The 13439-nt window shown below is 47.5% G+C and overlaps 1 protein-coding gene across 23 annotated transcripts in view; it reads left to right on the top strand.

Annotated features, from left to right (window-relative positions):
- Nucleotides 1–13439, top strand: part of CAMK2G (calcium/calmodulin dependent protein kinase II gamma) — a 57912-nt gene that overhangs the window by 35982 nt on the left and 8491 nt on the right. For 7 of the 23 annotated variants that reach the window (XM_053922959.2, XM_053922963.2, XM_053922958.2 and 4 more), the window contains 4 exons: nt 387–430; nt 8957–8989; nt 11105–11173; nt 12355–12399. In XM_053922959.2, coding sequence (XP_053778934.1) covers nt 387–430; nt 8957–8989; nt 11105–11173; nt 12355–12399 — 191 coding nt within the window. The remainder of the gene's footprint in view (nt 1–386; nt 431–8956; nt 8990–11104; nt 11174–12354; nt 12400–13439) is intronic. The other 16 variants (XM_053922967.2, XM_053922964.2, XM_053922969.2 and 13 more) reach the window with 3 other exon arrangements.

Raw genomic sequence — 13439 nt, 5'->3', positions numbered from 1 at the left:
TGGCGTCTAGGGATGGAGCCCCCACCTTTCACCCTGGCACACTGCTTCCAGGCCTGGGTGGAAGCTGTCGACGGCAGAGCTCCCAATGGCCCAGGCAGCTGCAGTACTGAATGTGGTTTCTTCTCCTAAGCATAGTGTGTCCCTGTTTCTCATGAGCCTTCTTCCATGGCAGAGGAGATCCTTGGGTGCTACCCTGAGGATCTGATGCTGCTTGAGATGTCCTTCATGCTTTGGGGCTACCAGGCAGGGCATTGCTTTCAGGGGTCTCAGGAGACTCCTTGGCCCCCTTTTCAGACACAGCAATCTCTTGTGGATCCAGCTACCAGACGTCAGGTTGAAGAAAGGGCACAATGCTAGAGACTTGATTTTCCTCTTTGTTTTCACAGCTGCCAAAAGCCTACTGAACAAGAAGTCAGACGGTGGTGTCAAGGTAGGTGTCTCTACCCTTTTAGCCTGAGACTGGCTCCTCTCCTCTAGTCACTTATGGGAATTCTTGGCACCTCATTCCCCCTTTCCCTGGGAACCTTCCTATCCTTGCTTTTCTGCTTTCAGCCAGAAACCTTTGTTCAGAACAGCAGGTTCCACTGGCCTGAGAGGGCAGAAGGGAGATGTGTTTCTCCTGACCCTAGCTGATTGGAAAGACTCAGGGGGAGTGATCCAAATTATAGTTTACCAGAGCTTGACTTCAACAGGTGCCTCATTCCCAGGGCTGACTCTCTAGGTTTTTTAGTCATTTGGTTAATTTTTTTAAAGTACAAACCATTTTTATCAAATGAAAGTAAAGTTTGGTTGACTCATTATCCTTTTGGTCTTTCCTTATCTACAAGCACTTCCAGAACCCAGCTCAGGTACCACTAAGTGAAAGTGTCTTAAACTTACTCGAGGCATAGGCCCCTCAGAAACAGGCGAGGCACATGGTGCATCGCAACCCGTTCCTATTTGGTAAGGGAACTTCGTGGGATCAGGGAAAGAGGAGGGAACAGGAGCCTGCGGGGACCAGCAGGAAACCTTAGTGCGAGTGGTTGCCTGGCCAAGGCAGGGGAGGGTGGCTGGGGGTCCTCACAGGGCCCAGTGTGTTCTGTAGATGCTTTGGGGACAGAAAGTGTCCTGGGGCAAGGGCCTTGGGTAGGAGTTTGTGCTATTGAAGCCTACCAATTTATGCCATGGTGAAGAATTTCAAACTGTGAAATTACCCAAACTTTTAAATTCCAGCAGAAGTTTAAATTAGATCTTTTCCCAGGATCTTGTGTCCCAGCTGAGATATGCACGCGTGGCCCATTTCCTTCTCCCCGCCCCTTCCTCTCTCTCTCATTCTTTGCATACCTGCTTCTGTGTACTTCTGCTCCAAGGAGGGGAGCTTGGGCTCTGCACACACCGGTTGACATGGAGCTGAGATTGACCAGCACCCCCCACCCCTCCAAGTTACAGGGCCGTGAGCTAGATGAGTGGAGCCAAGATAGGAAAAGTGATACGTTTAGTTGGAGAGAGATTTTGCATATTTCTTTTTGGGAGGAACCTACAGTCAATCACCCTTACAAAGGGTTTAATAGGTGCCCATCCGGCCCAATGCTGCACTCAGTTCTAGAGGTGCACAAGAGGTATAGGAAGTGATGCTTTAGGAAGAGGTGATGCTTTCATCTAGCTTTAGGAAGTTACAAAGTTAATTAAAAGAGGAAAATGGACACACTTGGAATCAGCTGAGCACTGAATGGCATATGGTACTGGAACCTACGTGAGATGATTCGGTTCAAGAAGCTTCGGGGGAAAAGCTTATTAGACAAAGTTTAAGGATGTAGGAAGGTCGGAACCAAGTCAGTAGTTGCCTCTAGGGAATGGGATTGGAGGTGAGGACAGGATAGGGAAACATGCCTTTTGGTTTTTACATTGTACACATGTGTTTTCTTGAAAATGAGAATGTATTTTATAATGTAAGAATAACAAAAAGTATTTTTGTGGTTCTGTTATCCATATGGATGTTTTCTGCCCAACTGGAACATGGGGTGTATGGTAGAGGGATGTCAAAAATACAGCTGCATTGGCCTGGTTGGGCAGAGGAATGGGAGGTTTGTATGTTAGACCACAGGAAATGCTAAAGGCCACTGAGCAGGGAAGCTATGGTAAGAGTGATGTTTTTGAAAGGGCGAATAGAAGAATATAGAAACTGGATGTGTTGGTATCAGTTAGGACTTGTAGTCTGGGTGCATGGTGAAGAAAAGGTGATTATAAATAGAAAGCATGAATATTCAAAGTACCTACCACAAGAGCCAACCAATCAGAACAGGTGTTGCCTGTCTGTAATTAGTCTTGCTGTACCCTTGAATGCTAGGCTCTGATTAGATATTAGCTCTGAGTAGAGGTGTGACACAGGAGAAGGGGGATTTTAAAAGGATCCATCAATGATAATATCAGAGTTCTTGAATGTTGAAAGAACTGGTGGTGCCTCTGCTAGAACTGGGAGTAGTTGTGAAGGAATGCCCGGCTTGGAGGGAAGAGTTTTGTTTGACCAAACCACGATCAAGAGACAGGTGGAGATCTGGGAGATACCTGGTGTAGCCCACGGAGGAAGTCAATACTGGAGGGGCAAAGGGGGACTTGCGTGAGTGAATCACATAAGTCCACTTACTCAGCCAGTTCTGTGCCTCAGGAGATGGGAAGGCAGTGACATAGTCCACCCTTTAAGTGTTCACAGTGGGAGAAGGATAGGGAAGCTGCCAGTTCTGGGGTGCTCTGGTAAGGCCTGTGAGGAGGCGAGCGTAGGGCAGGAGCTAAGGGTCCAGAGAGGCAAGCATCGGAGTCAGAACAGGGAATTTTCCTGAAGAAGATGACCCATGAGCTGTGTTTGAAGGATTAATTGGATTTTGCCAGCTCAAGGAGGAAAGAGGAGGAGGAAGAACATTCCAGACAGAGGGAACACAGATGTGAAGATACACAAGTTTGACCAGCATGGTGATTCTGGGAACTTTAGTACCTTCTGTGTGGCTGAAGCCAAGAGTGGTTGCACAGAGTAGGACCTGGAGTAAAGCAGTGACAGCTGGGACTGTGGCAAGAGGATGAATAAAAGAGCCTTTAAGGAACACGTTTCTAGCAGAACTTTCTAGATGCTGGCCCCAAAGATGGCTGTCAGATGCAGCCATGTAAGGTTAGCCTAAGCAGCTAATTACAAATATACAGATTCCAGGGTCTAACCTAGAACTCAGGTTCAGGAAGCCCTGGTTGGGAGGTAGAATCTGAATTTTAATAATACTCCCGTTTCCCTTATGAATCCAAAGCACATGAAGGATTAAAGGTTTGATAAAGGCAAATTTTTGAGGTTATCTGTTATTAGGGAGCTGGAAAAGAAGAGGACTCAATAAAGGAAATGCAGAAAGAACAAAGAGGCAGGGGAAGAAGAGAGGTGTGCAACAACGTTGGCCCTTCCAGGAACACAGAAGGATTGGGGGCTAGGTGAACGGAATCATTGAATTGCTTTAAATGAAAATATATGTGGGGAACCCAGCCCAGTGTCTGATCTGATGTGCTCAGTAAATGAGTTTGATTCTTGAGAAAAGACGTGGAATATAGTGGTGGGACCAGAGGCTAAGATGCAGGTGTTTAAGGAGACAATGACCAACCAAAATTAAAAGGCCAGCAACAGACAGTTTGGGGAAAATTATCACAGCAGGCTGGTTGGAGGAGTTAATATTTTTATGCAAGAGAGCTTTCTCTGATAAACAAGAATCCCCCCTAAAACCCAGCTCAAAGATGAACTGAACTGATAGCCTGAAAAAGAGAAAGTAGAACTGGTTCACAAATGTGGACATTTAGCCTCACTAGTATCAGAGAGATGCAAGTTGAAACAAAGTGCCGTTTTTGACTCTTAAGTTAATGATAAATCGGAATGACCTTTTGTAAAACAGCCTGTGTGTTAAAAACCATAAAAGTGTTCCTACCTTTTTTACCCTTTAATTCTACTTCTGGGAATTTATCCTAAAGAAAGAACTCAAAATATGGAAACACTGAAAGCAGAAAGATGTTCAGCATGACATTATTTATAACTGTGAAAAGGTTGGAGATGATCTCAAAAGCCGGTTAGATAATGACTAAACAATACTAGGAAACCCTTAATAGGCCATTACGAAGTTATTAATTGCCATGACTGTATAATGGCATAAAATTTTATATTAAATGGGATATAAAGCAGTACATACTCTACTGTCTACATTTTTTTTAAAGATTTTATTTATTTTTACAGAGGGGAAGGGAGGGAGATAGAAAGGTAGAGAAACATCAACGTGTGGTTGCCTCCTGCGCGCCCCCTACTGGGGACGTGGCCCACAGCCCAGGCATGTGCCCTAGACTGGCAATTCAATGGGCAGCCCTTTGGTTCATAGGCCAGCACTCAAACCACTGACCCACACCAGCCAGGGTTAAATTTTGTTTTAAAAAACAGTATGTTTGTAGATTATGTTCAGTGTATAATATGTGGATAAATGAACTGGAAGGAAACCCACTGAAGTGTTAATAACAACTTCACTGGGTGATGGGAATTTGGGAAACTTTTATATATTTTTCTGCATTTTATACATTTTTCAGTTCAGTACTTTGATAATCAGACAGTGCGTTATTTTGATAATCATAGTAAAAGTCAAAATACTATTTATACTGGGGTGGGGTGAAGGGATGGGGAGAAAAGGCATACAACTATAATTGAATAACAATAAAATTTTTTTTAAAAAAGAAAAAAAACAAAAGAAACCTATGGTATATTTACACAATGGAATTCTATGCAGCAGAGAGAAAGAAGGAGCTTATACCCTTTGCAACAGCATGGATGGAACTGGAGAGCATTATGCTAAGTGAAATAAGCCAGGTGGTGAGGGACAAATACCACATGATCTCACCTTTAACTGGAACATAATCAACAGGAGAAAAAAGCAAACAAAATATAACCAGAGACATTGAAGTTAAGAACAATCTAACAATAGCCAGGGGGGAGTGGGGAGGGGACAGTGAGGAGAGGGGATTACAGGAACTACTATAAAGGACACATGGACAAAATCAAGGGGGAGGGTGGAGGTGGGGGAGGGAGGGGGGTTCAGCTAGGGTGGGGTGGAGGGATGGGGAGAAAAGGCATACAACTGTAATTGAATAACAATAAAAATTAAAAAAAAATACTATTTATTTTAAAAGTAAAGCAGTGGCCAAGTGCTCAGTTGGTTGGAGCATCATCCCAATACACCACGGTCGTGGGTTGAGTCCCATCAGGTCACATACAAGGAGCAACCAATGAACGCATGACTAAGTGGAACAACCAATAAATGCTTTTCTCTCTCTATCCCCCTCCCTTCCTCCCCTCCCCTGCTTCCCCTCTCTCTCTCTAAAAATCAATCAATAAAATATATTTAAAAAGTAAGCTTAGCCCTGGCTGGTATAGCTCAGTGGATTGAGCGCGGGCCTGTGAACCAAAGAGTTGCTAGTTCGGCTCCCAGACAGGACACATGCTTGAGGGCTGTGGGCCAGGTCCTCAGTGGGGGACGCTCAAGAAGCAACCACACATTGATGTTTCTCTCCCTCTCTTTCTCATTCTCTTCCCCTCTCTTTAAAAATAAATAAACAAAATCTTAAAAAAGCCAAAAAAAAGTAAAGCATAAACTTGTATATAGCTTACAGTGATATATATATTTTTTATTTTTAAAGATTTTATTTACTTATTTTTAGAGAGAGGGGAAGGGAGAGAAAGAGAGGGAGAGAAATATCAATGTGTAGTTGCCTCTCGTGTGCCCCCCACCAGGGACTTGTCCTGCAACCCAGGCTTGTGCCCTGACTGGGAATAGAACCAGAGACCCTTTGGTTCCCAGGCTGGTACTCAATCCACTGAGCCACACCAGCCAGGGCGTGACATATTTAAATCGTATAAGAAAAAAGACTGGCAAGAGTGATAGGATATGGGTGGGGTTTTTTCCCCCCTCTTTTCTGTTTTCCAAATTACTTGTAATGTGGCTGCAGTACTTCTATGATCAGGAACAAATACATGACATTTAATGACGTGGTTGGACAAAATCAAGATGTGGGGGTTCAACTTTTCTGGGCCCTCCTGAAAGTCGAGGTGATAACCTTTTTATGAGGGAGGCCTGCGAAGTTGCTCAGATCCTGAGCTGTCAGCATCTCGGACCTCTCTTTACTCCATCTTCCTTTCCAAGCTCCTCCTTCCCCAGTTCCTGCTGCCTAAGGTCCATAGAGTGGTTTGCCTCTCACGGTCCAGAAGCTTTCCCAAGATGCTCAAGTATTAGCATCAATTTGAGCAGCGAGTCTACTTTGTAGTCTTGAACTTGGAGACTTCAAGTTCTAGTTAGGTTTCTTTGAAGGTGGGTGTCAGTGACCCAGGGTCTATGGAAGAGTAAGAGCCACTTGTTAGGACAAGACTTGAGGGGTTTAAGTATGGAAAGGAGGTTTGAACCCTTTCCTGGTTTAAAATTTTAGATAAATATTTAATTTTTAAATATAAGTGAGATACGGTTCTTTAGAAATGTTCTGGTGTTTAAACAGCGCTGCAGTGTGCTGGTTGAGGAAGAGCACCGCTGTGCATGGCCAAGGGCAAAACCCTGAGACTAGAGAGAGGAATTGAAAGAAGTCTGTGTACCTAGTAGAAACTAACCCTTGAGTAGAAAAGGATTATCTCAGGTTTTCATGCAGGACCGGTTAGGAAAAAGACAGCCAGTTAGGAGAAACTTGGGAACTCAGTCCTCATTAAGTGAAGCAGACAGCTGAAAGTGCACTCCCTAAGGCAAGGTCCAGGTCAAAGCAACCTGCTATCACCTTTGACAAGTCCCTGAAAATCAGGAGAACCCAGACTGGGCCTGGCCTGTGTCCCTGCAGAGTTTCACTGATCTGATTCTGGGCAAGTTAGAAGCCTGTGCTCTGCTTTTGCCTGGGGGAAAACCATCAGCAAACCCAGTTCAGCTCAGTTTGTTGATGGTAAGCTAAGTCTAAGGCATTCTGCTAGGCACCAGGAGATTACAAAGATAAATAAGATATGGACCACCTTCCTTCAAAGTGTTAACATTTTAGTTGGATAAAGGGAAGGGATAAGTTTGAATGTAAGGTAACTCCCTCTTTTTCAGGGATGATTTTGAAAGTAAAATCTCATGTACCAGTACTTGGGCATATATGAAAGGCTAATGCAAAAGAGTCCTAATTGTATTTAGGCTTTAAAAAAAAATTAGACCTAATTGTAAATTGTGGACCATTCTTTTAAATATTTGTAGTCCCCCTCTTATTTTGAGTATAATACATTCCCAAAAATGTCTTCTAAAGTAGCGTGTCATGATATCCAGTGCAGCTGAAGGGCTTTATGGTGTTACAGCTTTCGACTTGGAGGAGGCTTAGATGCAACTTTCTTCAGTCGTCCCGAATCTGGGATCATCCTACACCAGCCGCCTCCACCATGCCTCCAAAGTTCGCCCCCAGTGAAATCAAAGTCGTGTACCAGGGGTGCACTGGTGGGGAAGGCGGTGCCACGTCTGCCCTGGCCCCCAAGATTGGCCCCTTGAATCTGTCTCCAAAAAGCGTTGGCGATGGCATCGCCAAAGAGGTACCAGTGACTGGAAGGGTCTGAGGATGACAGTGAAACTGACCATTCAGAACAGACAGGCCCACATGGCGGCTGTGCCTTCTGCCTCTGCCCTGACATCAAAGCCCTCAAAGAATCATCTTGAGACAGAGAGAAGCAAAAAACATTAAGCACGGTGGAACTATCACTTCTGATGAGATAGCTAACATTGCTTGTCACGTGCAGCGCCGATCCTTAGCTGGAGAACTCTCTGGAACCATTAAAGAGATCCTGGGGACTGCCCCGTCTGTGGGGTGTTGGTGGCCGCCACCCTCATGACAGCACGGATGACAGCGGTGGTGCGGGGGGCGCGGCTGGTGAGGAACTCCAGAGGAAAGTGTTTCACTTACAGATATTTGACAACAGACAGAGTGGCAGCCTCTCGAGGGCAGGAACGGTTATCTGACATGTTAACTATGCCTGGAACAGCCCTTCATAAGTACTTTTTGGATATTGTTCAATGAATATGCAATAGTCACACAGCAGACAGGCATGGTCCAAGGGGACTTCTGTCTCCCAGCAAGCTAATTACAAAATTCTTAATTACCTTTCACCTTTCAGACACGGTCTTCTGAGATGTACTTTCAGTGTTCCATGTGGTCTTTATTTTTTGCTCTTTTTTTACACCTGAACATAAAGTCCACGAGCATCTGGTTAAAGCCGAGAAACCCCTGCTCCCAGCACGCCCATGGCTGAGATCTGTGTTTGTGATGGCTGTACTTTAATCGCCAGCACTGCTATTTTTCCATTTCCCACTAATTGCAAAGTGCAGTAAAATGCTGAAATCTCCTAAGTGCGGGTGGCCACACTGGTAAGGAAAGGGATGACAGAACTTGCCTGTCAGGTGATTTTCAAAAGCTCAACATCTTTATCCAAAAAGCAGTTTAGGGGGGCAGCAAAAAAAGTTGAGGTTCAGAAGTCAAATGTTATTAATCTGAGAATGACCTACAGTATCTCTTACTAATTTACCTGGTAGCTGCTCACCCGATTTTCAGGCAGAGTTAGCAATGAGAGCAAATAATTAACCTTATCGGTGAACTAGCTTTATAAGCCCCAAACTTGTAAATTGACGGCAAATGTTACTTACCCTCACAGACTTGTGACTTAATCTCCTCAAGAAGCTTTCTCTGAGCAAGGCTGAGACCTGTCAGAATATACTAAACCTCTGTTCTCCCAGGGCCTGGAGGCCCTTGTGTGTCTGGCGGTCTAGGTGCTGTTTTAACTCTCTGGGTGCTGGACTCCAGGTCTCTTTCCGCTCTTTTCTCCTGAAGCAGAGCCTACGCTGGTGCACTAACCTGCAGCGTCTCTGTGCTTCTCTTCTTACCTCCTCTTTCCCGTTCTCTTTCCCTTTTGCTATGGTGTGTCCAGAAAAGGAAGTCGAGTTCCAGCGTGCACCTAATGGTGAGCCTTGCCTGCCCACCCATCCGCCCATTCCATGCTGCCTGTGCCCGCCTACCAGCCACGCAAACCCATTATACCATGTGCGTGTGCTTCACTCATCCTCACTGCATGTCTGTGCTGTGTGGGCAGGTGTGGCTGTCCTGCCAGGCGGGGCCATTGCCCAAGGTCCCCCGGTGGCCTAAAAAGTGGGCATTGGAATGTGTGGTATGGCACCCCTGTTGCAGAGCTTGGACTCCTCCAGCAGCCCAGGGCAGGAAGTGAAGCTGGCAGGGACTTGGGGCCCAGTGACAACATAGGGAGAGACCCTCACTCATGGTTGCTCAGGAGGAGAGGCCCTGATCCACGGGCACAAATGGCTACTTTTCTACAGGCTGGCAGCCAGTGGGCATCTGTGTGGTGGGCAGAGGAGCTGGTTGGAGGCTCATGGCTCTGGACCTTGCTTTCCTGGCCTTTTTCCCTGTGCAAGTGCCCGTTACTGGTGCCCATTGTTTATACTTCCCACTCAGCCCTCAGGGGGAACAGCTGAAAGACAGCAGGGAACGGTCTTCTTTCTCATGGGACACAGGGCACCGAGAGGAACACAGCAGCCTGAATCATTATGAAACCGTCCATTAAAGCCAGAGGTGGGCAATCTGGGTGACATCCCGGGCCTCTACAGATATGGCAGGTTTTACAGACACCCTGGAGTCCTTGTACCATGTCAGGGTCTTTGTCTCAGCTGGGCTTGGCAGGCAAGACAGCCTGATGCAGTCAGCCCCGCACAGGAGGTCAGTGTCAACAGCTGAGCTGGGAGGGCTCTGCTCCTTCCTGGTGGGAATGGAAGAGAGCAGAGCTCACGTGAGTTTAGATGCATGCCCTGACTACTGCTGGAACCCCTCTTCTCCACCCCGCAGGGTTTAGGGGAGTCTTACAGCACTTGGTTCCTGGTTTGCAGTTCCATGTCTAGCCCCAGATTTGGGGATACCTCAGCAAGCTAAGGGTGGGTGGCCTCGGGTATGGCCCAAGGGGCTGTAAAAGGAGGCCTGCGGGCTAGAAGAAAAAAACAGCCTGGATATCTTCCTGCGTGTGTGTCTCAGTTGCACCCTGCACAGTCAGTCGCCACGCATTTGTCTGTGTGGCTATTGGAGAACTCATAGACATCAGGCTGCTTCTCAGGGGCCACTAGCCCCACTGGGACTCCCAGTGAGACTGAGCCCATTGGTTAGGGGATTGTAGGAGACAGGGAACATTGGTACAACTCGCTGTCCTAGAGATCGACCTCCTTCCTTCCTTGCCATCCTCCCCCCTCCTCCCTTGCTGTGCCACTCAGTGTAACATTTTGAAAGACAAGGAGGCATTCTGGTGGTCTCTGCTGTTGCAGTGTTGCCCTGAACGACAGCCTACTCTTCCCTGGGGGCTAGGTTCTGGGACTGCAGCCACAGCCGCACCTGGATTCACCTGCCCTTCCTTGGAGCTCTGCCCTTGCTGTCAGCTGACTAAATCCAAGTATTTTCAGGCAGGAAGGCCAACAGCATGTCCCGTCTCTGCTCCCTGGCGTCAGTAGATGCATTTTGTAACCAAAGCCAAATTCCACCCCTTTCCTCTCTGGACACCATCTCCTAGGCCATGTTTTCTGTCTCTTCTTGTTCCTCTTCTTTTCAGATTGGGCTTTAAGCTGGTGTTTTAAGAGAAGGAAATGCTAGGGGCAGGTTCGAAAGGCAGCAGGAGACTGCCCACAGATAGGAGACCCAGAGTTTCTGAATTTTGTTCTTTCTTATAATCCACCTTCCTTTTCCCCCTTGTAAAATGAGAAGATCCTGCATTTGTTTGGGTGAAGTATAGTTGTGCGGTGACATGGCGTCTGGTATAAGCAGAGATTTCTGGAGAGATGCTTTAAAACAAATCCTTGGGCTGGTCCCACCTTGAGGATGCTTCCAGAGCCAGGTCTCTGGACCCCTCCATGTACTCCCCTCTCTCAACCATCTCTCCAACCATTGCTCCTATTCACAGAGTTGTGAAGGTCCCCTCAGCCCCAGCTCCTCTAGGCCAGGCCAGGGGGCAAGGGAGGTCTGGGAGTTGGACCTGAGGGGCTTTGGTGTCTCTAGAGGAACTAAACCATCTGTTTTCTTGTCTCAGCCACAGAGCAACAACAAAAACAGTCTCGTAAGCCCAGCCCAAGAGCCTGCGCCCTTGCAGACGGCCATGGTACCTCCTGACTACAGCTTCTCTGCCCCTGCCCCTGGCTGCCTCCCGCTCTCTCCTGCTTCTTCTTCTTGCCCTCCCTCCTAGGGCCTCTTTGGCCCTTTTCCTTTCTCAATCTCTGTAGAGCAGGCTGCTTTGTGTACTGCCCCATAGGCCCCTCCCCCTCTCATTGTCCCACTTGACCATGCTCTTCCCTGCATGGCAGAACTGCTGCCCCTGCTCCTTTCGCTGTTGTGGGGGAAGAGTGATCAGGGTTCCTAGCTAAACCTCCCAGCCCAGGCTGGGCCCCCAGTGGGTCTGCTGTGGGGGCCGGGAAGGTGAGTTGCTTATAAAAGAAGAGGTTAGGAGCTTTCTTGGGACCTGTACATCAGTTCTTGGAGACCTCCTGTAAAATCTGCCTCAGCCTGTCCTTTGCAAAGCCGTGAACAAGAAAGGGGGCTGGGGTTCCCCACCTGTGGATGGTGTTGATCTCTGGGTTTCTGGAGAGCCCTGTGCTGCCCCTGCTGACTGAGTTTTCTCTGGGCTCGTCCAAGGAGCACTATGTGCTCTCAGAACTCCCTCTGCCAGTGATGGCTAACTGGAGTTAGCTTGGGGATGACTAGGAAAGAGGACGGGGTAATTGTGCCTGCTACTCCTTCTGTTTCCCGCACACTCTCATGCTGCCTGACATGATGATGTTCAGAAACTCTGGGGAAGGCAGAAGGTGGGTGAAGCAGGCAGTTCTCTGGGCTCAGCTTGCTGAGGGGGCACCCTGGATCTTTCTGGGAAACTTTAGTCCATTGTCCTGCTTCCTGCATACGCCTTGATGAACAGTGTTGGCAGGGCCCAGCCTGTGCCCTTAGCCTGTGCCTTTAGCCCCATAGCTCCTCCAGCGTCTTTGTCCCATGGGGAAAGAAAACTCAGATTATCAGGAATCAGGGACAGCTTCCCTGGTACCTCCTTCCATTAAGTGCCAGGCCTCTCTTTCTCACCAGCCAGTGCTGTCCCCTAAATCTGGGGCTTCCCAGCTCCATAGGACCTGGTTAAGTCAGGACATTTTGTCTTGTGAGAATGGCTGGTGGGCAGGCCTCCTCAGTGGTCATTATAGACGTCTCTGAGGGTACTGCGGGAGGGGTGGGGTCCCTCGGGAAGAGCAGTAAGTCTATCCCTGAAGTCAGGAGGGTAATTTTCATCTTCTCTCCCAGGAGCCACAAACCACCGTGGTGCATAACGCTACAGATGGGATCAAGGTGAGTGGATCCTGAGCCTGTCTCCTGCTTTCTGTACCAGCAGGAAGCCAATGGACTAGACCACAGGGTCTGAGGGCCCTGCAGATGGCAGCCTACAGGCTGTATGTCAAGGCCAAGGTGTTTGCAGAAGCTAGGCTGTTTGTTCCTCCATTCTTAGTGATTCTGAGCTCAGGCTCTCCAGTCAGACAGGCCTGGGTTTGAATCTGGGCCCTGGGCCATTGGACAACCAGTCTGTTGCTCTGCACCTCAGTCATCTTCTCCTTAAATCGGGGATAATAGTAATAGAAGTTTCCTCCATGACTTGTGAAGTTTAAATAAGAATAAGTGTTAGCTAGAAAAGCAGAGCAGGAATATAATCAGATCCTAGTGCATTCATTCTCCTTGGCCTCACCTGTTATGCCCTTAGTAACCTTGTCTTCTTTTTATTACCAGTAGCGAATATTTATTGAGCCCCAAACCATCCATGGCTCTGGTTTACAGAAGTGAGAAGACAAAATCCCTCTCCACAGGTGTGGGGGAGGCAGATAATAAACCAAAAACCAAATACATAAGATAAACTCCAGTTGTGATACATGCGGTGGATAAAATGGCACAACTTAAAGAAAGAGAGTGAACAGGGCGTTTAATTATGTGGTCAGGAAAGATCCTCCCTCGGGAGGTAATATTTGAACTACACAATGGGAACAAGACGGCCAGGCAAACTCTGGGGCAAAGTGCCCTAGACAGAGGGAACTGCAAGTACAGGGGCTTGGCATGTATACAGAATGAAGAAATAGAGGGAATCAAGCAGAGCTGAGAGCAAGAAGAGCAAGGGGTTGGGGGCTGGAGTGGCAGGAGGGTGGCGATGTCAGAGAAGCAGGCAGGGCATGCTATGTCGGACTTTACCGGAGTTTGCATTTTATTCCAACAGCAACAAGAAGCTGTTGGGGGTTCTCAGAACAGGTGTAATATAGTCTGATGGACTCTTTGAAAAACCACTCTGGCCAAGTCATAGGCAAGAATTTCAGGGAGGAGGCAAGGGTGGAAGCTGGGAGACCAGG

The sequence above is a fragment of the Desmodus rotundus genome, chromosome 4 (assembly GCF_022682495.2).
Source record: "Desmodus rotundus isolate HL8 chromosome 4, HLdesRot8A.1, whole genome shotgun sequence".
NCBI lineage: Eukaryota > Metazoa > Chordata > Mammalia > Chiroptera > Phyllostomidae > Desmodus > Desmodus rotundus.
The sequence above is the reverse complement of the archived record's forward strand: the minus strand, read 5'-3'. Positions and strand labels throughout refer to the sequence as shown.